Source organism: Xiphophorus couchianus, chromosome 14 (genome assembly GCF_001444195.1).
Source record: "Xiphophorus couchianus chromosome 14, X_couchianus-1.0, whole genome shotgun sequence".
In the NCBI taxonomy this organism is placed as follows: Eukaryota; Metazoa; Chordata; class Actinopteri; order Cyprinodontiformes; family Poeciliidae; genus Xiphophorus; species Xiphophorus couchianus.
Genome location: NC_040241.1, coordinates 6,461,295 through 6,486,295, shown reverse-complemented (window position 1 = coordinate 6,486,295; position 25,001 = coordinate 6,461,295). Strand labels below are relative to the sequence as shown.

Below are 25,001 nucleotides of genomic sequence, written 5' to 3'. Positions count from 1 at the left end.
ACCTGGAAGGAACCTTCTCGGGAGTGGCTGACGATCACGCCGAGAGTGCAATGAAGACTCCTGCAGAGAGGTCGCGAAATAATTCAGAAAAAAAAAAACATCTGACGCAAAAAACGTCTGACGCACTGCAGACCCCGGCTGTCTCTGTTCAGCTCACTGATCATGATTCAGCAGCAGCATAGAAACTGAACAGAACGACCTCCATCGGAGTGTTACGGAGGCTGGAGCCCACCGCTCACCCCAACAGGACCTGAAACCCCGTCTCCATAAATCATCTTGTTGAACTCATGGGACAAAAGTGGAACTTTTTGGAAGCTGTGTGTAATATTATATCTGCTGTAAAACAAAAACCATAGCTTTTCATTAGAAAAAAAAAAAAGAAGCACTGTACAGAAAGTGTAACGTGGTGCGTTGGTCTGTGGCTGCCCTCTTTGCTGCACTATACTATAACTCACGGTGTTATAATTTTGCTTACCAAAACAAAACAAAAAAAAACAGGAAGGAGAACGTCCCCCATTCAGTTTGTGACCTTTGGCTGCATGGGTCTGCATAACCCATGCAGGTAGACCAGCAAGTCTGCCTCCAAATAATAATAATTAAGACAAAGTGAAGGTCTGGGAGGCAGTGGGATCTGATTGAGATGTTTTCTCCAGAGCAATGTCAACGGCTTGTTAGCATTTATTGCAGTGGACGGTCGGTTTGTTGTTTGTTGTCTTTCTTCCTCAACGGATGAAATCTCGCCTTGGAACTGACCCGGGTAACCAAATTCAAAATTTGCATGAAGATATAGTGAACAAAACAGTAAAAAAAAAAAAAAACATGTTAGCAGATACTCTTATTTCTCTGCATGCTCAACCTGCTTCATGCTCTACATTTACAGAAGCTTCCTCCACCCCTTCCTCCTTCTGTTTTTTTTTTTTTTTTTTTTTTTTTTTTAAACTTTGCTGACATTGTGCAGCGAGCAGAAGAGGAAACAGACACTGCTCCGCTCTCCACAGAGATGGCTGGTGGTCGCCTGAGCTGCCTCCTGGCGTACGCGCTGCTGCTCGGGGTCTCCCGCCACGGTACGTGTCACGGTTCTGCCCTTCACGTTTGCTGCCACGGAGGGCCATCGACCTCCCGCTTTTCTGTAGTTGTGGCTTTGACAGAGAATTACCATTCGGTTCCTTGGAACGGAATGTTTGCGCACTTCCTTGGGAAAGGAGGTGTCGTTTCTTAGATGTTTTTTAAAATTATTTTTATTATTATTCTTTCCTCGTAGTGTTTTTCGGAATTGATTTTTTGAAATATACGATGTTGTCATTGAGGAAGTTTTCCTGTCTACTTTTGAAGCTGAAGTTGCATAAAAATTTGGGAACTGGAACATCCCGATGAAAATGAATGTTCTCACCAAGATCTGAATGTATCCTCCTTGTCTATAACCTTTGGGCATCTTGTGGTTGAACATTAAGAGTCAAGTTTTGCATGTTTCTGTTTTGCTGTGTTGGCAGATTTCCTGCTACATATTCATGGAAACTTTTGCAACTTGGAAGACAGATCATCCTTTCTCTTTTTGTCACTTCCTGCTCTGCTCTTCGAATTGTAGGTCACAGCGAAATGCCATTCACTCTGTCAGGCCGCACTTCAGAGCTCTAGCTGCTATCTGTTGCTCTTCAGTCGTCGGCTGTTTTCTGATTTTTTGTGTCTAAAAGTGTGAGACAGAAACATGACCAAAAGCAAAGGTGGCATTTCCTGCGTGTTCTCCACCAAAAGCAGTGACGCTGACCGAAAGTAGCGACACGGATACAGACTTTTTTTATTTGAACCTTGAACGGTTTGCGGTTCGTCTCCGTTTTCCAGGGAAATGATGCAAAGTTGGCCGTCACGCGAACATGCAAATGACCTTTATTCAAAAAGTGCGAGCTAATGATCGAACTCTGACACATCCGTTTTGTTCTTTAGTTTTCTTCACTGAAAACTTTCCCTCGTTGAAAAAAATAAGGGGAGAACGGAGCTCCAAGTAAAAAAAAAGAAAAATGTCACAAGTAACTGAATGAAGCGTCAGGCTAAATTTATTTACGTTTATTTAACTTGGCAATTTCATAAATGAACTTGGACAGACTTCATTTGACTCTGAGTGTGGTCTAATCAACGAGACATGTTCAAGTTGGAGTGACTGCTCCCGTTTTTCAGTGAAAGTTAGTTTGACACCGAAAGATTGTTCTGCTTCGGTTCAAAACAACTGCTATCCAAATAGATTCATTGAACACGTTGAGTGATATATTTAATGCGGCTAAGTGTAATTATTAAGACTTGTGCAGATCCACTTTCAAATTTCACTTTCGGCGCAACTTTTAATATTACATTAACCAATAAAAGAAGAAACGGTCCCGACAATCACGGATATAACTGCTGATCTGACAGTTTTCAGGATACAGTCCTTGACATCCGACCTCCCCTGCACGGCCCCAGCTGGCTTCTTATTTAAGTTTGATGATCTTTGATAAAGATTAGGGTGATGGCGAAGAGTTTGTCCATCCTCAAAGAGTTGGAGCTCATTGCCAAAGATGAAAAAATAAAACTGTTTAGCAGCCAGGAGAAGCTCTTCATGGCTGTAATAGTAATAAAGGTTTTTCCACTGACTACAAAGAGAGTAAAAACGTGGTGCTCAAGCTGAGGCCCAGGTATCACAGGTGGTACTTGGCGAGTCTTTAGCGGTACTCGGGAAAAAAAAACATTAGCGTTGATGTTTGCCAGGTTATTGAGTCAACAGCGCTGCAGGGCCACTGAGCACCGGAAGCCCAGTAGGCGGCTTGTTCAAGTAAACAAAGATCTTAAAGATCTTTGAGAACTTTAAGGTCTTCTGAGGTCTCCATGCAGAAAGTAAAGCAGGCAACGATGAACCAGAAACAAACGTCGAGATTTCGGACGTCGAGATTTCAAGCCCAACTTAAAAGTGTATAAAAGTACAAAAACCCGAAGGATTAGCTAATTAATATGCTAAATCACCAGGTCAACAGCTGTTAGCAATACAAGTGAATAACGTGTATTAACTCGTATTTGCATGTTTTCAAGCATTTAGCTTACATGTTCACTAAGAAAGGTTGAACTGAAAAAGCAAAGAGGGCAAACAAACAGTTTATTTCTGACTTACAGAAATTTACATGAAAGGTAAATATATTGGATTTTGCGGGTTGGGGATGTAATAAAAACCTACAACTGTCCAACTACAGCAAAGTAATTCAAGTAATTGCATCTTTCAATATTTCTTTCTTACTTAAAGCTTTTAAATCTAAGATTGGGAGTTTTCAGACAGAGAAGCCATTCCAATAGATAGTACTAATGTTTTTTTATTGTTTTCTCTTCATTTTTTAAGACATAAAACATGTCAAGTGAAGTCCTGCTTGTCTACAGTTTTAAAATGTCTGTCAGCGCGGGGCGGCTTGAATTATTCTGTATCTGATGATACGCGTTATAAGAAGTTTAATCGCTTCATTAAACCATTTTCCTGTCCAACAACAGGAACTCACCAGTAAGTCACGTAGCTGCTGCTGTTGTGTGATAAAAGCACCTCGGAGTGTTTTCAAGTGTTTGATTACACTTCCTCGCTGTAGCTGCCGAGGTTTTTACAGTTAAAAATGAAAAAGCCCAGGCCAAAAGGCTGGTTCTTAAAACAGATACAAACCATAGTTAAGAGATTTCTTCTGGTAAAACTTTAGTTGATCATTTTTATTTTTTGGAAATAAACGTTCACGAGATGCGGTGTCATACCTGCAGTTCACGGAGATCAGCCCTGTTTCTAATTGTACCAGCAGAAATTCACAGAGCAGACAGATATAAATTTGATCCTTTTAAATGGAGAAGTACTTTGTTCTGTTTGCATACTGATTAGACACACGACCTGCTGTACAGCAAATAAACTAGAATTTCCTTTCACAAGAGTGGCTAGTCTAATAATTATGCACTTGTTTAAAGGAGCAGTCTTATGGACAGTAATCATGTTAGAATGTTACTCCCTCATCAAAAACAGACCTGGAGAGTGTTACTTTGATTCCTTCATGCGTGTTTGAGAAATCCTTTAATCTCCCGTGGCAACCATTCAGCTGTGCAAAACGCCTGGGTGGACCTAGCTCCGCCTTCCAGGACAAAGTTCCTCCATTTTCCAAGCTTCCGTCTCACACGACCCCACTCAGCTCCTACAGACTAGCCAGCAGCAATTAGCAAAAACCCGGTGGAACTGCACAGCTGCTGAGCTGCAGCACTGGTAGAAACGTTGTTAAAGGGTTAACAGAGGAGCGATGTGGTGGCGGCTTCCTGAGGGCTGAGTTTCAGAAAGAGCAGGGGTTTCTTAAAGAGACAGAGGCCCAATTTCATGGGGTTAAATTAGGAAGTCAATTTTCTTTTAAGTCATAACAATGGTTGACATATTCCTGCTTCTTCTGAAATCTACAACCATCTTCTTTGGTTTGTTCCAACACACAGTGGACAGATGAACTAAATTAAAGTAATTTACTCGTTCTTTGGTTCTCCAGATTTTAAACTCTGATCAACTTTTGCTCCACTTTTGCTGGAAGAAATCTGTTCATCAGCAAGTTGCTCCTCAATCAATCAGCAACACTGCACCTGGATGGTGTTTTAACGTCACTCTATATTTGTGGCAATGTTTTCAGAAAAAATTGTTTGTGAGACAACTCTTTTCAACGAGAGGGGACATATAAAGGTTTTCTACAGGTTGGTGCCCTTCTTGACACCCGACCAGAGAGAAAACATCCACCTCTCTGTTCTTACAGAAAGGCGGTAAATTATTATGAAATATGAGCGATTACGACCCCTGATCAAACCAACATAAATATGACTATGTTTTGAAGATGCATGCAAACAATTCAAGTCAGACAATCACAATTTTGCTCTGTTTGTAAAACCCCCCCAAGCAAATGGTTCTTTTTGGTATCAGAAAACGTTGGCTATGAAAAAACAAATGTAGTAAAAAAAAAAAGAAAGAAGATGCAGTTAGTATCTGCATTTCGCTTTATAGAAAGTTTAAAAAAAATAATCTTGTTGGTTCACTGACATGCCTGATTACAATCAGTGTCTCACGGAAAAATTAAGCTGTGCCACTTTCATGTTTACTTTAATAGTAAAATTTGACTGTTTCTGGGTCATAATTCATTTACATTATTTTCTTGAGTTCTCCTTATATTTTTATGGGAAATGCATAAGCTGATTCTAAGTCATTGCTTAAACACCTTAAATCTGGATGTAAAGGTCAGTAAAGAGTTTGAACTCACAGCCATAAACTGATTTCCTCAACTCCAGCAATAAATCTCCCTCTCTAAGTAAAAATCCATAAGCAGGAACTCAACTACACATTTTATTTGCTCAATTTTACCACAGATTTCCAATCAGGGAAAATCTGTCAGCAGGGCAAGTTTGACTAAAAATCTCTTGGTGTGAGAGGAGAGAGATGAAGACCAGAGTCTGCAAGTGTGTGAGGCGAACAGAACCAACTCGACCAAACAAACAGGTTTTTTTGTTTTTTTTTTAATTTTGCAGAATCCAGATTGATTGGATATTTATTTTTATTTATTTTTATTTTGTCTACAATTGCTACTCAGTGGTGGTTGTTGTGTGTCTTGTCTCTATGCTGTAACTGCGAAATAATTTCCCTGCTGGGATGAATAAAGTAATTCTATTCTATTCTATTCTATAATATGAACTGAGCACAAGCACAATTGGACATGATGGGAGCCAATGGACAAAAGATCAGTTATATGAATATGAAAAAATATTACTTTTGACATAATACAAACTAACAAATAATCACACATTAATTTTAAAAAAATGACACAAAAGAGAGGCGACAAAACCGTAATAAATGATAAAGAGCCTTAAACGAATCATTTCAAATTTTAATCATAATGTTTTAAAAGGCTTTGACATTATTAGCTGTCAATTATTAACATGGTTTAGTTTTGCTTGAATTTCAAAACTGTAATTTCTGATTTTTTTTTTATTTTTTTTTTTAGAATTAAGTTATTTAACATAAACTCCAAATTTTGAATAAAATCTGAACTTCATGTTGTGGTCCATTGACATAAAGCCAACATTGAAATTTCTTTAAAAGAATAAATAAATAACACTAAGCACTTTACATAAACGTGTTGTAAGCTCTCACTCTGTAGTCCTGAGACAGAAATCGGAGAATAGCTTCAGAGAATTAGCGCCAGCTGCTGGTATGTTTGTTCCATCAAACTGTTGCATTCACATGTCCCATGAATTCAGGTGGTTTTAGGTGATTTGACCAAATCCTGTATCTGTGGTTCCTCAACAAATCTAATTATTAAGAGTTTGAGCTCTGATAGCAAATTATGACATGTCTCCTAATGGCTGGGAAACTGCTTATAGACATTAAAAAAAAAACTGTAAACCTTAAACTGTATGTAACAGAACATCTAAACGTCTCAGTTTAAATAATAATGTTATGCTCTTTGTTATGTGTTTCAGATGTGGAGGCGTCAGAAGGAAAACGAGTCATTCATAAAGAAGTTGGAGACTCTGTGGGGCTTTCATCAAATTTAACAGCTAAAGAGGTCAAAGGGGCAAGATGGAGATATGGAGACTCAAATGTAGCATTCCAAGGTTCAGGTCTTACTCCAAACCATCCATTTAAGGGCAGAGTGAAGTTAAATGACACAAGTTTTAGTTTAACAATAAGAGACCTGACTCTTCAAGATTCTGGTGAATTCAGTTTGATGGGAGAGGTCAAAGGTGAACAAGTTTCAGTCTTCATCACTCTGCAAGTTCATGGTAAGATGCTGGTCTTTCAATCCAGTCAATCAAAAAGAACCTTTTCAAGAAAGAAAACTTGTGTAAAATTCTTAAAGAACAGATTGATTAATACACTATTTTCAAAGTGAAGAACACAATAATTGTTAGAAATAAATTGAAGCAAAAAAAAAAAAAAAGAGCTTATGCGAATTTTTATATCATGTCTACGGGGGCCACAGTCCTGCTGAGGAACCTAAAAGTGCTCGAGCTTTAAGGCCAAACAATGATCGCAGGAAATTCTCCTAGGATTTACTGATAGAAAGCAAATTTCATGGTTGCATCAATTATGAGAAATTGATCATTTGATGACAGTTTTGTGAATTTTCTAAGATTAAAGGGGGAAATACTGTGTGAATTGTGCAAATAAAATACACATAAGGATAATGTTACTGATCCGTTACACTTCTTCCTCTGTTCTCACATTAGAGCCAATATCTACAAATTCCATTGTGTTTTCCAACGTCACTGAGGTTGGATCAGATGGATTTTGTACAGTTTTTCTGGAGTGCAAAGCAAATCCTCACAGTGACGTCACCTACAGCTGGACTGTGGGAACCCAAACCAGAAACGGCTCCACACTGCAATACAGCATTAGACCACAAGATGGCGACACAATATTCACCTGCAAAGCCTCCAATGTTATCAGTGAGAAGTTAGCATTCACAACACTGAGATGTAGCAACACCACAGGACCCGGTTCTAATGAAGGTATGTTCAGAAATGAGAGGTTTGAAGAAAACAACGAGAACAAGTCAGTTTATTTTGTAAATCTGTTGGATATATTGTTCTATTAAAGGTACATATAAAAGGTACAGGTACACAAAACACAGAAAATCTCTGATCCAGAGCCTAGAAATTAATTTTCTTGGAGTTCTTAGGAAAATTTTCTGAATCGCAAAGTAATGATGTCTTTCAATATTTGGTAATAATACAGACAAAAATCATAGAAGAGTCAGAGATATACTTTATGGTTTATCCAACATGAGTAGATGATGAACGTCACCACATGTAAATAATTGAATTATTATTCAATTATAATTTAATAATTAAATTATCTAAAGAGTCAGTATGCACTATTCATCCTCTACAATTAAACGATCAAATATAATTAGCTAAAACACAATCAATCATCCATCCATCCATCCATTTTCCGTTCACCCTTGTCCCTAATGGGGTCGGGAGGGTTGCTGGTGCCCATCTCCAGCCACATTCCGGGCGAGAGGCGGGGTACACCCCGGACAGGTCGCCAGTCTGTCGCAGGGCAACACAGAGACATACAGGACAAACAACCATTCACACACACACTCACACCTAGGGAGAATTTAGAGAAACCAATTGACCTGACAGTCATGTTTTTGGACTGTGGGAGGAAGCCGGAGTACCCGGAGAGAACCCACGCATGCACAGGGAGAACATGCAAACTCCATGCAGAAAGACCCCGGCCGGGAATCGAACCCAGGACCTTCTTGCTGCAAGGCAACAGTGCTACCAACTGCGCCACTGTGCAGCCCACAATCAATCAATCAATCAAATTTTATTGATTGATTATAGCACATATATATTATATATATATATAGTTATAGCACATTTCAGCAACAAGGTATTTCAAAGTGCTTTACATCATATCAAACACAGAAACACAATGCAACATAGAATCAACAATCAAAACACGACATTAAGTCAGGTTCCATCAATAAATTTGTAATTGATTACATTTCAAATACAATCCTAAACAGGTGGGTTTTTAGTCGAGTTTGCATCCATAGAAGCTTTACATGTTACACTCCTACTGTGTTATATGGAACAAAATACCTGTTGCTATTTTTATTCCCTCTCACGCTCACAATCACACAGTTTAAAACGATACAGACAGCATTTTAATCCGTACACCTCTTTCACTGAATTTCGAGCAGGGACTCCGCCGTCCCTCACTGATTTTTGTGCAATTCTATGGTACCTATTAGTGTCTAGAATTTACAGGGTTTGTGTTACGCGCAATGACCCTCAGTCACAATTATACCTTGATGATAACACGCGTATTTTTTTTAAAACTACTTTCTTGACTAAAGTTTTGCATCCCTGTTGCATTTGTTTGGCTGAAGTCACAGCTAGTTAAAACTAATAAAAAACAAAAACAGCACATTCATGCTAAAAATGCATTGCTTTTAAAACATAGCGAAACCTTTTGACATTTTTTTTCACTTTGACACGTTATAACCACAAAGTTCACTGCATCTTAATCAGAATTTTACACAATTGACCAAACACATCACACTGCATAAAAATGGTAAGATAAATAAACAGATATATTGTTTCAAATCATTTTGCTAATAATATAAAGTCTGTTTATGTTTTCTAATATATTCTTCCTCCTGAGTTTCAGATCTGTTAGTTGCATCTTTTCTCCTGTTGCTTTGCTGCTGGTATTCCTGAATTAAATGTTGTTTCTATTCCATTTTAAACTACGTGACAAGATGTGAATAGGCCTACAAGGCACTGTGTATTCCAGCCAAACTTTGCTGGACAAATTATTTTCCTGCTTGTTTTCATTTGCTTCTTTTTAAACATGACATATTGTTAATCTGCTGTCAGTTGCAGGAATACCAATCCCAGTCTGGATTATCCTTGCAGTAGGAGGAGGTTTACTGATCATTATTATAATCATAGTGGTGAGCGTATGTCTCTGCAAAAGAAGATGGTCTGGTAAGAAACTCTTTGATGTGCCATTTTCTCTCTCTCTCTCTCACCGCATTGTTGTGGCTTTTTTTTTTTTTACCAGCCACTGAGTCATTTCTGTCATTTTATTTTCTTTACGCAGGAAGCGATTCAACCGAACTCACAGTTTATGCCGATATCTCCGATTTTTCATCTGAAGTGGTAAGTGCACTCAAGTCCTACAATGAGCAAATGCTTACAGTGATTTAGAGTTTCCTAACTGAGGTTTATTTTCCTCCTTAATACATGTGAATGCGAACCTCCAGGGGCCCTCTGATAAACCATGCTCTCTGTACGACACTATCGAGAGCAGAAACAGCCCGGATCGCCAAATGGTAAGAGAGCTAAACCTCCAGCGGTGGCCCAGGAGGGCGCCAGGTGGTGCAGTAGCTCCCCCTGGAGGATATCGAGAAAATATCAGTTTATTACTTTCCATTTCGTCTTATTTATTATGTGGTTGTTGTGATATTTTCCTCCCAAAACACAACTAATTGAAAAAAAACAAACAAAAAACACAACCAGTGAGTAAAAATAAATTCCATCTCGCGACAGGAAATGAACTTGTACGCCTATTTTCACTTCCGGTAAACAATTGAAAGCAGCACAACGGGAAAATGGATTGTTTTATACAAACATTTTCAAGAATGGAGAGAGGAGGAGGGAGATGTCTGTCGGTTTACATTGAGATAATATTGTCCTTGGCTTTTACAACTAAGAAAAAATATATTTTTTAATTAATTTGTTTGTATTTTTAGCAACGTTTTTTTATTGTTTTATTCACAAATGTAAATTCTTTGACTGGTTACGGGAGTACAGCCGCAACAATAGGCCCTACTCCCGTATGGAGAAAAAATAATTCACAAAACAGGCACCTGGCGGAACACACCACCAGGAGGGGTCCTACCTTCAATGTCGGTTCAGAGTTCCTCATCGAGCTGACCTCCCGTGGAGAAGGGCCATCCGCAGAGTCTTTTCGTCCGTCAGTCCCTCAGTTCAATAGCTTTTTTTCCTTCGTATTATTATTATTTTTCTTTAGATATATAGTTTTTTTCCCCTCTCTTTTCCTAAAAACACACCAAATGTGACTTTATCGGTGGCCAGTAGCAGGAGGCGCGTGAACTCCCCAGTCCAACAATCCTTTAGCGTCCAGTCGGCTCTTTCCAAAAAAACTAAATCAAAAACACTTCAGCCAAAACTCCGACTCTCCCCTGTGAGTTGATCCGTCCCAAGGTGAAGTCTCCCTTTTATCATTGTAGAAGCCTTACCGCGCTTCCTTCTGTTTTGTTTTTTGTTTAACTAAACGGATCTGCTGCAGCAGCTCCACGCACGCTTCCGGTGCGTAAACGCTTAGGCTAGCTGTATGGCGCCCCCCACCGGTCAACCGTCAAATGATGCCAATCACTAAAATAATATAAAAAAAACACACACACACAGGGTAGACAGAAGCAAATGGGAGCATTTAACATCTCTGTATAACATCTCTACATTTTTATATAATAATAATAATAATAATAATAAATTTGCAAAGATGGAGTCAACAGTTCAAGAGTAACTTGTGGATAAAGCAGTGAAGGTCACGTCACCAGTTTGGATACATTTCAGATATATAAAACAAAAAAACTAATCAATATTTACCAATATTGACTGATATGAATTGCTTGTATTGTGATGTGTTTGTCAGCCATATTGTCCAGCTCTATATGCGATTTAAGTAAATAGCAGAACATCACATATTCACTATCCACTTTATTGGTGACTGTTGTAGGTGTCTTAGTTCTGAATTGTTCTCTGTTTGTGCTTCAGTGTGTTGAGAACTGTAAGAACAAATTATCCTTCACAGCACCTTCAGTGAATTGTTTAACCATTGGAACTTGCAGGAAAAGATTCTCTTAAGCCACTGCTGAGAAACCCTAAAAATGATTTTTTTTTTTTTTTTCTCCCAATCATTTAGCCTCAGACGGTCTACGACCAGATCCAGATTGATCGGATGAGGAAGACTTCGGTGTCTCCGTACCAGGAGGTTTCCTAGACGATTTGAACCTTCATGTTTTGGTGCACCTCAGGGAAAACAGTCAGAAAACACCCAGTGGCTTGTAACGGTCCCAGTTGTGTATAACTTGGAAGTGGACGATATGCATATTAATAAGAAACATTTGATTTGATAAAACCTAATTTAGGGACGGTGATCTGCAAAATGTTTATTGTTCATTTAAAATATGTCCATGTTTTTCCCTAATTTTAAAGCTGGGTGGTGCATAACTTTCTGTTTTGTAAATGTGCAACTGGACTCTGTAACTTATGTTTGTACATCTTGTAAATATATAGATGATATAAATAAAAATGTATATTATGCAAATGTTTGTCTTGTTGAGGTTCACTTGTGTTGCCGTTCACCCGGCTGTACGTCTGCTTTTTATTTATTTATTTTTTTTATAAACCATCTGTACCATAATAAAAATTAACATTTTGTCTGATTTTCTTTGACTTTTTAACTGTGTTAAACCAGAACGCCTGCCTAGTTAACTCAAACGTGTCAGCTAACCAATCAGAGGTTTCCAACGTTACCATGACATCGCCATCTGGGCGTTCCCTTAAAGAGACAGTAATCATTCTGTATTTAAATTTCCGACTTTGAAGACATGAATAAATCTGACATATTGTGGAATTTGGCAAAAAAAAAAAAAAAAAGTAGAAAGAAAAGACAAAGAAGCTTGGTCTGATTTAATTACAGACAGTGACGGGAAAAAAAGAAAGCTTGCTGTTTTATTTGGTGTGTCTTAATTTCTGGTTTCAATTGTCCAAGTTTGGTACGATATGAATAAAATATGAAGTGGACGCTAATCATTGGCATATTTTGATGGATCAAAGCATAAACCTGTCAAGTTACAGAATAAAAGTTGTAGTCGGTTTTCTTTCCAACTTGGCTGGTTGGAATAAATAAAACTAAATGTTTAACGAGACTACTTTCTTTTAAATATTTATGTTTTAACATCAAAAAGAAGCAAACAGAGTTATAAAAAATAACATTTATTTAACAAATACAAAACAGCGTTTGACTTTCACCTGGAAAAAAAAACAAAACAGCCATAGATACACAATAACATGGAACAAACAAAAAACCCATACAATCTTTGAAATTCAATCACACACTTAAGTACCATTATTGCGTTCTCATAAAGTTATAAAAAGCAGATATTGGCGTAGAATCAAAAAAATATTTTGAAAATAAATGTTTAAAAAGCACAAATAAATATGGCTGCTTTTTTATGAATTTTAAAAAAAGGAAACCGCATTTGAAGCTGCACAGCGCCATCCTCAGCAGGCTGCTAACGTTTAGTGCAATATATATATATATATATATATATATATATAGTATATACAGTACAGACCAAAAGTTTGGACACACCTTCTAATTCACTGGGTTTTCTTTATTTTCATGACTATTTATAAGGCAAGAAATCCCACTTATTAACCTGACAGGGCAGGTTGACACTTTTTTGTTTAGTGCATATTTCCACATGTGTTATTCATAGTTTTGATGCCTTCAGTGTGAATCTACAATGTCAATAGTCATGAAAATAAAGGAAACTCATTGAATTAAAAGGTGTGTCCAAACCTTTGGTCTGTACTGTATATATATAAATATATATATATATACACACACACACACATCATTATTATTATTATAAACACTTTCAATGGAAATAAGAGATCTAAAACCTAATTCTTGTATAGAAATGGGACAATAAGAGAAATCTGGATGGATCTACCCTAACCTGAGTCAAAGTGCAAAGAACCAGCGTCGTCTTTCTGATGTATTCAAGTTACAATCTGATAAATTACATTTTTTTTGTGCGTCTTCAAATCCATCTGAGCAAATATAAAAAACAACCAGGAATTGCCTATACAGTCAACCAATTAAACTAGGCCCTCTCTGCCAGATTCCAGCAAATCTGCACTGAAACACAGCTAGTGCTGCAGGACATTACCAGGAATTGGGGGCCCCACATCAAATACTGCTTATGTGCTCTTACAGCCTTGGGCCATATGTAAATTAAATTAAATTATTGCTAATTTAATATGCAAAGTAATATGGGATTTGTCCATACTGGATCATTTGGGTGCGGTCAATGTTTTATTTTATCAAGTGGCGGCGCTATCTCAATTCAAAAAAGCTCAACATAAAAAAAGAAAGACAAAAAAACCCATGAAAAAAATCAGGCATAATGTAGACCAGACATGTGAAATGAATATTTCACATGTCTGGTTTCACACGCATCATTGGTATCCCACCAATGATGTACGGACCGATAGAGTTTCAGTGATCCTGGTGAAAGTTTTACCCTATTGTTCATCTCAACCATTATTTCTTTGCAAAGAAACCTTGAAAGAAACCCAGTTTTTTAATGTTTTTTCTTAACAGTTGAACTCCTTTTAAAACCACCATGTCAAATTTAGGACTTTTATTTTTGGGAAGTCACACTCTCCGCCGGAACGTTGGAATCCGTCGCAGGCAAAATAACTGGTCCTCTAAATTGCTGGAACATTTCGGTTATCTTACCTAAAATGAAAACACAATGTCAATGTCTGGCTGGCCAAACCTGAAAAAAGAAAGTTATAGTTTGGTTGAACATAAATAATGAATTACTAGATATTACAATTTACAGTTCAGTCCAATACAGATAGACAAGCATAAAATGTACTTAAAGGAACAGTGTTATGTATTTTCCAGACATATGGTGTCTCTTTTTATAGCACAATCAAGTAACTATGTTACCTTCAGGTGCTATACATTCCTAATATTACTAAAAAAAACAAACAAAAGTAACATAAATCGATGCCTTGAAATTGGGCCACTGTCTCTTTAAGAAACTCCTGTTCTGTCTGAAACGCCGCCTTCAGCAAGTCTTCACAACATAACTGCTTTATTAACCTTTTAACAGCGTTAAAGAGATTCACTGTTGTGATGACATGTTGAAGGGGGAGTGTCAAAGAAATGGGAGCTTCTTAAAGAGACAGAAACCAATTTCCAAGTCTCCAGATACAACTTTGATGCATTGCCTAACTTTACCACTTCATTTCTAGAGGACTTCTGGCATGTTGTTTTAAATCACAAGTGCCTAACTTCATGATCCTTGTAAGCCTCTGAATTTTTCTCATTCAAAGTTTTGATTTTACAATGTTAAGACAATATATTTGTTTTAATATCATACATGTGTGCTTTTAGTCATGAAAAAAATGATCCTTTTTTAAAACGGTTTTGGCATAAGAATATCCCAGTCTTTTTCTTGAAAATGTGTAAAATGAATCAAGAAATTAAGCGTTTTTGCAAAGATTTGCTCCTCCACGGGCACATAGTTTTGCTTCACATTAATTTAACAGACATGTTCGATCGAAAAAGTCAGAATGACTTTATAAAACCATAAAGAAATATTTGTCTAGTAAATAAGTCAAATGAATCTGGAATTAAACCTGGTCCTCCTCTGTGACCAGGTTTTTTTTTTTTTTCCTCTTGGTGGTGAGCAGAGATTTTAAAGCAGAGTTTGTAGCATGTCTTGTTGAACTTGGACCCTATTTATCCACAACCACTTTGCCACTGTAAGATTTTTGCGCTGGTTTGATGCAGACGCTAGGCGGGGCAAGAAGACCAGTTCTTCAGGTCCGTCCCCCAAAACAGAAGAAGCGTCAAACCCAAACCAAAGGTTTCGCTTGTTTTAGAGAACAAGCGACAAAAAAGTAACATGCAACTCCAAAGGGAAATCCCCCAAACAGTTTCAGTTCAGAAAAGTCTCAGGCAGCATGTCCATCTGAAAACGTTTTTTTTTTTTTTTAAAGGGATTGACGATCCTGGTGACTGGATGAATAGTTCATTCTTTTAAATCACTATATAAACAATATTTACTATTAAAATATTACTATTATGAATATATCATACTATACATGTGTTTCAGAAGTAACCTTTTACAATGAAGTGGAAATGTAAACAGAAATATGAAGATTCAAATATTTCATTTCAACAAATGAAGTCAAATTATTTTGCCAACCTCATTTTAGCAATCTCCTGCCTTACATGTTTTAGCCTTTCCTTATTCTGAGGAGAAACTCTTTTAGGATGTCATATTTAAACTCCCGGGATACACAAATTTAGAGACTAACACAGAAAAGAGCAGCTTAAAAAGAAGCACAAGGTTAAAACAAAATTTAAAAAAGAACTTGAGCTTTGTTAGGCATACTTTTCTTTTCTTTTTACTTTTAAGAAACTTTCTCACTAAACCAAAATGATTTTGATTTTTTTTTTTTGTTTCTCTTCTGTATCCATCCACTCATTTGGTAACACTGCAGTTCTGTTTCATCCCTTAATTTAAATCTGACCTTCTTCATTGGGGTATGAATGTTTTAATATGAAAATAAATTGAATGTCTTGGTTTTTCTTTTCTTCTTCCATTGGAATAGTTTTGTCTGCATGCTCAATGAGTGAGCGCATGCAAAGAAAGTGAATAATATGGACGTTTTTGTCTCACCTCTGAAATGGAAAAGTAAAATCACGCCGATCACAATCAGCAATGTAGTGAAGAATCCCCAAGCGAACATGTAACCACAATCCTGTTGGCGTCTGAATGTTGGCACTAGAAGAACAAAAAAGATCATAAAGCAGAGTAAAATATACATGTTAAACAGAGAGGTATTTTCTATCCAAAGCTTAATTGAAAAAAAAAAAAACCTTAACACGTTTGATTAAACTGTAAATAAGGTAACATGTTATTTATCACACACTTTACGTTTACAGAGATCTCAAATTGCTACAATTGATAAAATTCATATGTAAAAAAAAAACAAAAACCATAAAAAACATATTTAAACATTCAAATTGTAAAAAAAAAAACTGTAGCTTCTCCAGTTCAGACAGAAACCTTGAGCCAGAATCCATTTCATAACTTTTGTTTTGACCTCCGACCCCCCTGGGATTTACGCCTATGACTGTGGTCGCTGTTGTCATGTAAACGAGCCGTTTTGAGAAGCATGTGGAGATGTACTCAAAATATCCAACCCTGTGTTAACCTTTGAATTTAAATAAAGTCCTAAAAAAATAATAATAATAATTTAAAAAATCTTGAAATTCTTGATTCAGTATCAAAAAATGAATTTGTCAACCTTTTTTTGTACTGTAAATCGACGCATCTGGTTTCAACTGCTTTCATACTGATTTCAAACCTCTTCTGGCTTTTTAAAAATTTTTTATTATTAAATTCCTTTAGGCCAGGGGTGTCAAACTCCAGTCCTCGAGGGCCGCAGTCCTGCAACTTTTAGATGTGCCTCTGCTGCACCACACCTGAATAGAATAATTAGGTCATTAAGGCTCTGGAGAACTGATCTGCACAAGGAGGAGGTCATTAAGTTATTTCATTCCAGTGTTTTGTACCTGTGGCACATCTAAAACCTGCAGGACAGCGGCCCTTGAGGACTGGAGTTTGAGACCTGTGTTTTAGGCTTTTTATAGTGAATTTCTCACATAAATTAAAGGAAAGCTGACTTCTAAGCAAATGACAAAGAATATTTTCTGATCGCAGTTTATGCGGAGACAAATACATTTTAACTTGGAAACTGAGATATTTCTAAGTTAAAACTGTTTAACTTAACAGCAACTGTTTAGTTGGTCAGTTGCTGGATCAGAAACAGCAACTGACCAACTAAACAATGTTGAATGCGTTGGGTAGAGGGGACTACGTAGTAGTGACACCAAACCAAAAAGTGATGCGGCTTCATGTCATCTACATTGGTAGATTTAAACAAAGTCTTGTGATTATATCGTTGACCTGAACAACAGTTAAATTGGTGGATCTCAAACCAAGCATTTAAACCGGAACAGAAACGTTCTCCGTCCAGGTACAACAGTTTCTTCCTGTACCAACGAAACGGTAGATGATAACCAACAAACTCACCTTTGATCTTTGAGATCAAAATGCTTGATGCGTTTTCCAATTCGCGCTTGACAATGCAGGTGAGATTTACAGTGTCTGGGGTTGTCAAGAAAAAGGCGATGAGCTCTGACGTGTCACTGGAAGAGTTGTTGCTGCAGTGATGACACGAAGGCTCGACCTCCCAGGAGAAGTTGATGCCAGTATCAGGAGAAGAACAGTTGAGCACCAATACACAGCCACTTTCGCTTTTTGCGAAATTTTGGTAAAGCTGTATGGTCGGTTTCTTGAGGCGTTCTGCAATTGTTATTGAATGAAAAAAAAAGTTGATTATTTTTCCCCAAATTGAACTTAACACCACAAAAATCCAAAATGATGATATATAATGATGTAATGGTTATAGAAAAAAAAAAAAATTAAGGAAATTTAGGATGATGTTAAAACAATATATATGTTTTTCATGACAAATTAACATTTGCAACTTACCTTTCACTACTAGCTGGACCCGGTTTACTATGTTGTAATTTGAAGCATTGAGGAGGTCCACATTGTACGTCATGGCGTCGCGTAACCTAAGATCCCGCATCGTTAAATCCCCTGTAGAAACACATAAAACATCGTAAGCGGAAATCAACATTTATTTGCATTTTGTCAGGAGACCATTTTCTTTTTACCTGTTGATATGTTGAGCGAGAGCCTCCCTTTGTATTCTGGACGACGATCAGTGTTTATACCACCTGGGTGCCACGTTGCAATCCAGGTGTAGTTGCTTAATATTGACCAGTCAATTCTGGACAGAGTCCATGTTTTGAAGACTTTGGCTGGCAAGATAATGGTGTCACCTACATACCCTTCAACTTTGGTTGTGACGCCGGTTTCGCCAAGAACTTTAACCCGCAGCCCTGGAGGAATAAATTAAAAGGCATCAGTGTAATTGTTACGACCCCAAGGTCTGGGATCAGGGTTGGTAACATAAAGAAGTGTCCAGAGTAACAAGTGAGATTTAAAATGATTTATTACAAAAAAAAAGGGGGGTGGGTTTTACAGACAAAAACACAGTACAAATTAAAGAGAGTTAAGTGAAACATAAGCAATTAAACAAAAACAGCCAAACAAATCAATCTAAAGTAAACTCAAAAACCAAAAGGAACAAAAAGGGAGCACCATGCCTCCCAAACACAAGCTTCTAAATCAAGATCAGAGTCAAACGGGGATAAGCAAAACAAAAATGGGTCAGCAGATTAAGGTTCTTCAAAACTGCCCAAAACAGTCAATTACAAGCATACGCATGCAAACGAATGTTAGGGGGGCCAACAGAACAAAATCTCTTCCTACAAGTTACCCCACGGGAGGAAATGTTATAGAGCGTTTTATAAGGAGCAGATAGTCCTCATCAGCATCTGATTGGCTGGGCCATCATCTGCTGAAGCCTGCTGTTCTTTTGCCGTCTCCCAGCAGCCAATCAGCAAGGTGTGCTCTCACAGCTGAACCTGCATAAACAAAAGAAGGACTGCAGAGCCGCAACAGGCCAGGGGGCGTAACAGTAGTAGCTGTTGTGTCTCGCAGAGTTTAGACAGCAGCTAAAAATAATAGAAAAGTATTAAACGATACCCTAAATACAGTCTTGAGTGACGTTTTCCATAAGAGTGACCAAAAAAAAAATCAAATAAATTCCGCGTCTCATTTTTCAAAATAATATTGTAAATAAAAAAAACTGTTTTTTTTTTTTTTTTAAAGTTGGTCTAGTTTGTAATTTCTGTAATTCCAGTTGGTGAAGCAAAGCGCTCTCTCTTTGTTTGTCCTCAGGCGTATACAGAAATAAACAACGTAGTACCAGTGAACTTTAACTACAGGGTTGAAAGCCAAACCTGTTCATACCTTGTTGTCAGGGTGACAATATGCATGGACAAGGCTTTTACATCAAAAGTGTTATGTTACTTCAGAATGGATCAGGTGACTTCTTCCACCCACACCAACTTCTGCCATGATGAATCCCTAAAAGTCCCTTTAAACTTTAATCAGCTGCTTTACTACTTGTGAAAATGAGAAGTTGAACAGGTGTACCTAGTACAGCAATCAGTAAGCCTAGATAATTATATAAAATACCAATTAGGTCAGTAATATCCTTTTTCAAAAGAGTAGCTTTTCTACACTTGTGATCACAGCAGGTTGGATTTCTTGAGGGCAAGAGAAGGGCGAGAAGAGTTTCTGCATTTTGCTATATTATGGCTCAATCAAGTATCTACGTTCATTTAAAAGATATCTGGCTTCACAATTTGACGCCTTGAAATTGGGTCTCTGTCTCTTTAAAATGCTCCTGCTCTTTCTGACACTCTGCCTTCAGCACGTCATCACAATGGTGTTCCTCCATTACGCCGTTTATCAGTCTGCTAGTCGGTCCATGTTCTGGACCACGATTCAACTTTACGGATTGCTCTTTGCATTTTAAAGTAAAATCCTTGTCCCGAAGAGTGCCCCTTTTACCTGTACCACAGAGGACAAGCCAAGGCAGTACAACTGTTATGTATACTAATAATTATAAATTATTTTTGATAAAAAACAACTTTTTTCCTCATCTCTTTAAGTGCTTAAAGCTCCTGCGAATGGTACAAGGACTGAACAGATATAGCATCTTTCCAGTCACTCTGACTACTGAAAGCCCTTTACGCTACACATTCATTACCTCACTGAGGCAAGATTGTGTTACTTCAAATTGGATTAGGTGACTCCTTAGATCCATCCCAACGTTTGCCCTTTCACAAGCCGCCTTTTCCCAGCTAATTACTAAGAAATGTGGTAGGAGCCCAGCTCAGGTTCTATCCTTAGATTGATGTTGAGATGTAATATCGACTGGAGTGGCATCCAGCGTGGCTTATTCTGCTGCAGCAGCTCATCTCCTTTAAGTTTCAATGTGTTGTGCCTTCACAGTATCAGAACTTCCTGCCACCGGATCCTTCATTTTTTTAACCACTGAATGTAACCAGATAAACCGTAGAATCACTCAGATGAACCACAATGCCATGTTCAAAGTCACTTAAATCAACTTCAGTTGTCCTTACAATGTCTAGATATTGCTACAATGTGATTATCTGGCTATTACTGTTAGCCATTTATTGTTCCTAATAGGCCAGTCAGTGAGAACCTATTACTGGGAGTAGATGCTGTCTAGAGGTTTCAAAACTTACAGAAGTTGTCGGATTGGTACATGCTCTTTGAAGATGTCCAGTTTTGGTAAATGAAACAAGTGAGCGACTTCTTTTATCCAAGGGTAAATGTTCTCACTTCTCTAATAAATAAAGTTCAAGGAGTGATTGTTTGTCCATAAAAAAAAACTCATAAAGAGAAAGGTGCAGTTATTTCCTTAAAACACCAACGCAGCCAAAGAGAGGCAGCCAAGAGACCAGTAAATGACCAGTTCACCCTCACCAGCCACCAACACCACCACCATAAAGACCAGGCAGAGAGAGAGAGGAGGCTTACCAAAGCAACTGGATCTTTGTTCTTTTAGCCAGAATCCACTTCTCAATGCTGTTGATGAGGGATGAAATGTTGTTGTTCCAGTATTCAACAGATTTGCCCATGTTGCTTATCTTGTCATTATTATGATAAACCAAAGCAACACACTTCATCTCCACTCATGTAAAGGGTAAGCTATGCAGGACGAACATTTCCATGACTGACAAAGAGGAATCAACTGGGAGAGTTTTAGCCATCGGAGATTTTATTAGCGCCTTGCAAGCCCCAAAATGTTCCTCACAGTGAGGTAATTTTCTTTTTCCTGATCAGAACCAGGCCCCTCCCCATCTCCCTTATTTCTTTTCCCCTTTTCAACAGATACCATTTAAACATCCATCCATTTTATTACACCTTTATCCCTAGTGGAGTCGCAAGGGGTGCTGGAGCCTATCTAAAGTTGCTAAATATATGCATGACATGCTTCCTGCATGGGTGTGTTTCATCTCTGGTAAAGGATGACAGCTCATGACAAATAGGATTCTTGAAACAACATCTCATTTACCGCTGTTATGCTATAAGATTTCAAATTAAGTCAGAGACTTAATTCAAAGTCTGTATGAATTCAAGTTATACAGACTTCAAATGAAGGGCTTATTACAGATACTAGAACATTTGCTTGTTTGTGTGTATAAAGGTGCTACATGTTTTTTAAAATTTTGTTGGAATTGCATGCAATTAACTCAAAGTAGTGCCCAATTCTGAAGTGGATTTTTTTTTTTTTAAAGCCTGAAAACTGTCTTACACACATGTATGCAACAAATGGCTACAAAGTATCGAGTCAGGAGAGTGAATACAAATGCATGCCACACTTTTCAGATTGTCGGGGCACAAGAAACTTTCAAAATCATGAGTTACTTCCTTTCCAGTTCGCAGTAATTATCTGCTACTTGTTAGTTTGTGGCTTTGAATCCTAATAAAATGCATTGAAGTTTGTCACTTGATAAAACTGTACCCCGCCTCTCGCTCGAAACGTTCGCTGGCACCAGCACCCCTCCTGACCCCACTAGGTCAGGAGGTCAGGAGGGAGGGAGGAAGGATGGATGGACAAATGAAAAATTTCATTGGATTAATTTCGTTTGGCAGTCTGTAATTACAGATATCATTTGAATTGTAATGTTGAGTTTCTGTATTAAGAAAAAAGGGAAGGCTATCAGAATCAATTCCTAGTAAAAGGGAAATACACACTGCGACACATTCTGTTGTATCATTGGGCCTTGTGCAAAGTGTCAAACACATTTCCATGGATCAATCTTTTGAGAATTAACAAACAACCGACACAGAGAATAACGTATACAATATTTCCTATATCTTTTTCATGCTTATCATGAGAACTAGCCAGCGAACCAACGACATGTTTTCATTTTTAAAACATCTGCACTTGAGATAAACACACTTAGCCCACACTAAATGCTTTCGTCAGGCATAGAAACCATAAGCTTGAAGTAAAGCCCGACATTCCGGCTTCTGCGGGTCCTACTATTTGTCCCGAACCATCGTTTTATATTTGGCATTTTAAAACAGACATTATATTCTCAAAAACCCGAGCCCCTTCATACATCTTGTGGAAGTCGAACCAAAACAGAGTTTCTAACAGCGCCGCTCAACTAACGGGACCTGCGCTGAATAATTTACGGAGATTATTTTCACCAGAAAACACGACCAGCTTCACTCGACAGAAAAATACATTTACGGGCTTTTCTGCCAATTTCCCCCCGCGCCTGACCAGCTAAAAAGCAGGACAGACTCCAGAGTTTACGGCTCACAGAATGAGTTGTGGTGGCAACTTGACTCAAGGCAACCGCTGCGTGGCTTTATGACATGCAGCCGTTAGCCTAAGTACACACACACACACACACACACACACACACACACACACACACACCCAACTCCTAACCTTACTATGACATTCACTAACCCCGCTCTCTGACAAGGGGCGCTGGTATAACTACTTACCTTGAAACAACAGGAAAAGGACGATAAATCTCATTGCTGCAGCGCCAGACAATTGACTTTGACGACTAGGAGGAGAATGAAGGCAACTTCCTTAACGGCGCGTGAGGACGCATCAACGCCCACGTGCTATAATCCACTGAAATTAAGTGTGTTAATCCAACACTTCACATGTCATACACCCATCCAGACATGTTGTTGAGTTCACGCTGCTGTTTTGTCAGGATTGATCATGACACGTTCAGGTGATGTTGGAAATTCTCACACATCAGTCACAGGCTCGTCACCACGTCACATGTCTTCTTTTTTTTTTTTTTTTTTTAAAAAAAGCAACAACAACAAAAAAAAACAGGTGACATTTAAAAATGTGATCATTTATTATAAACCGTTGGCATCAACTGGAAGCATAACAAGTACAAAAAATAGTTTCTGATAACAATGTCCTTCGAAGATATTAGCATTTTTAGCAGATGTAAAAGAGGCTAAAAAAAGTTGAAGGCAGGTGGCATTATACACTTTCAAGATGTACAGTAATGTAACTACACATAGTTCACTATTTCCATGTATGGACAGATGTGTGAGAGGCCTGCAGTGACCTAAAGTAATATCCAACAGCTTATTACTCCTGACTACGAAACACTGAATCAACTATTTATTGATCAGTTAGCTTATTAAAACAAATCTTTCAGAGGCTTTTATAAGGTCTAAGCACCCTAAGTGTAATCCATATTTGAATTTGAGAAAGCTTGGCTTTGTTATCCAAATACCGACAGTAATACTAGAAAGCAAGTCGCAATACTGAAGTCTTGACATGTTGAGTTTAAACTGCTGTCATGAAACCAACAGCACCCACACACTTCCTCTTCTCTCAGCCCACTCCAATTGCTTTCGTCATACCTCGACTTCTACCGAGTAAGAAAGTCATTATTTCTCAATAGCTTGAAAATAACTAGTCTGACAGGAAGTCAAAATGAAAATGCAACTTTTTTGTTCCAATGCGTAATTTTTGTACGTTTTTTTTTTTTTTTGAACAACTCAAAATGATTCCCCTGCAGTACCAATTATACTTCTGCTTTTGTCTTTGGGTTCAATTTTAACCCTAGAACAGGCGTCTCAAACTCCAGTCCTCGAGGGCCGCAGTCCTGCAGCTTTTAGATGTGCCACAGGTACAAAACACTGGAATGAAATGGCTTAACTACCTCCTCCTTGTGTAGATCAGTTCCCCAGAGCCTTAATGACCTAATTATTCTGTTCAGGTGTGGTGCAGCAGAGGCACATCTAAAAGTTGCAGGACTGCGGCCCTCGAGGACTGGAGTTTGAGACCCCTGATCTAGAACATATCTACAAATTAGAAAGTAGTTTAATTCACCAGGGCAGTGGTCCCCAACCACCGGTCCGCGGACCATTTGGTACCGGGCCGCGCAAGAAATAATGAACTACTTCCGGATCTTTTATTTTGAAAATCCTAAACCGGATTTTACCGGTTACGTCTTGCGGGTCAAAATTGAGCCAACTTGCAGCAGAATGAGTAGGGGATCCAGTCAGATCTAACGAGTGCTCTTGCAGTTCAATTTCACACTTCAAAAGATATTTTGAGGTTATAGTTCTGAACCATTTCTCCTTTTTTAAGTCCATTTGCATAATTCACAGACATGGGCGTCTGCATACAAGACGCCCATGTGATGGGCGTCTGCATACAAGAGAAGCAGGCGACAAGTAACAGTTCTGTAATTTTCATAAAGCACTCCTTGCATTCACAGGGTGGGGTGATGTGCCATTTTCCCTGTCCCATTGGTTTGTCATGTAGTTAGGATCAACAAAGATTAAAAAACTACATAGATATTCTGTGAAAATTCATTTTCTTCTTTCGTTTTTGGTTATTTTCGTCTTCTCTAGTAGGCTGTAATGACTAGCGAAAACAGATTTTCCCCAAGTTGATTGCTGTGGCTCAGTTGAGTAGAAAATAGTATGAGCAGGAGGTTTGTCTTTGAGGTCTGCATTAACGTACGCCAAAGTGTTTGTTAAGGCTTTTAGTGTTTGAACGCACAAAACAGAGAGAAATACACTATTGTCTTGTACTGCAACTAGCAGCGCGAT

General features: G+C 38.1%; 2 protein-coding genes across 4 annotated transcripts; one reads left to right on the top strand and one right to left on the bottom strand.

Moving 5' to 3' along the window:
- The first annotated feature begins 962 nt into the window (after positions 1-962).
- LOC114157167 (SLAM family member 5-like) lies at positions 963-11,996 on the top strand. 2 transcript variants are annotated; one of them, XM_028038014.1, is made up of 7 exons: positions 963-1,064; positions 6,484-6,786; positions 7,234-7,515; positions 9,406-9,510; positions 9,626-9,684; positions 9,789-9,857; positions 11,474-11,996. In XM_028038014.1, the coding sequence occupies exons 1-7, from the start codon at positions 1,001-1,003 to the stop codon at positions 11,549-11,551; spliced, it is 960 nt and encodes a 319-aa protein (XP_027893815.1). In that variant the 5' UTR covers positions 963-1,000; the 3' UTR covers positions 11,552-11,996. The 2 variants fall into 2 exon arrangements, with proteins under 2 accessions (XP_027893815.1, XP_027893813.1); XM_028038012.1 differs by having other exon boundaries at positions 9,400-9,510.
- A 1,932-nt stretch (positions 11,997-13,928) lies between these two features.
- On the bottom strand, positions 13,929-23,179 carry LOC114157169 (SLAM family member 5). 2 transcript variants are annotated; one of them, XM_028038021.1, is made up of 7 exons: positions 22,908-23,179; positions 20,919-20,966; positions 18,113-18,340; positions 17,925-18,035; positions 17,463-17,735; positions 16,044-16,148; positions 13,929-14,083 (listed from the first exon to the last, which is right to left on the bottom strand). In XM_028038021.1, exons 1-7 carry the CDS (start codon positions 22,939-22,941, stop codon positions 13,986-13,988), a joined length of 897 nt encoding a protein of 298 aa, XP_027893822.1. In that variant the 5' UTR covers positions 22,942-23,179; the 3' UTR covers positions 13,929-13,985. The 2 variants fall into 2 exon arrangements, with proteins under 2 accessions (XP_027893822.1, XP_027893823.1); XM_028038022.1 differs by lacking the exon at positions 20,919-20,966 and having other exon boundaries at positions 22,908-23,177.
- Between the last annotated feature and the right edge of the window lie 1,822 nt (positions 23,180-25,001).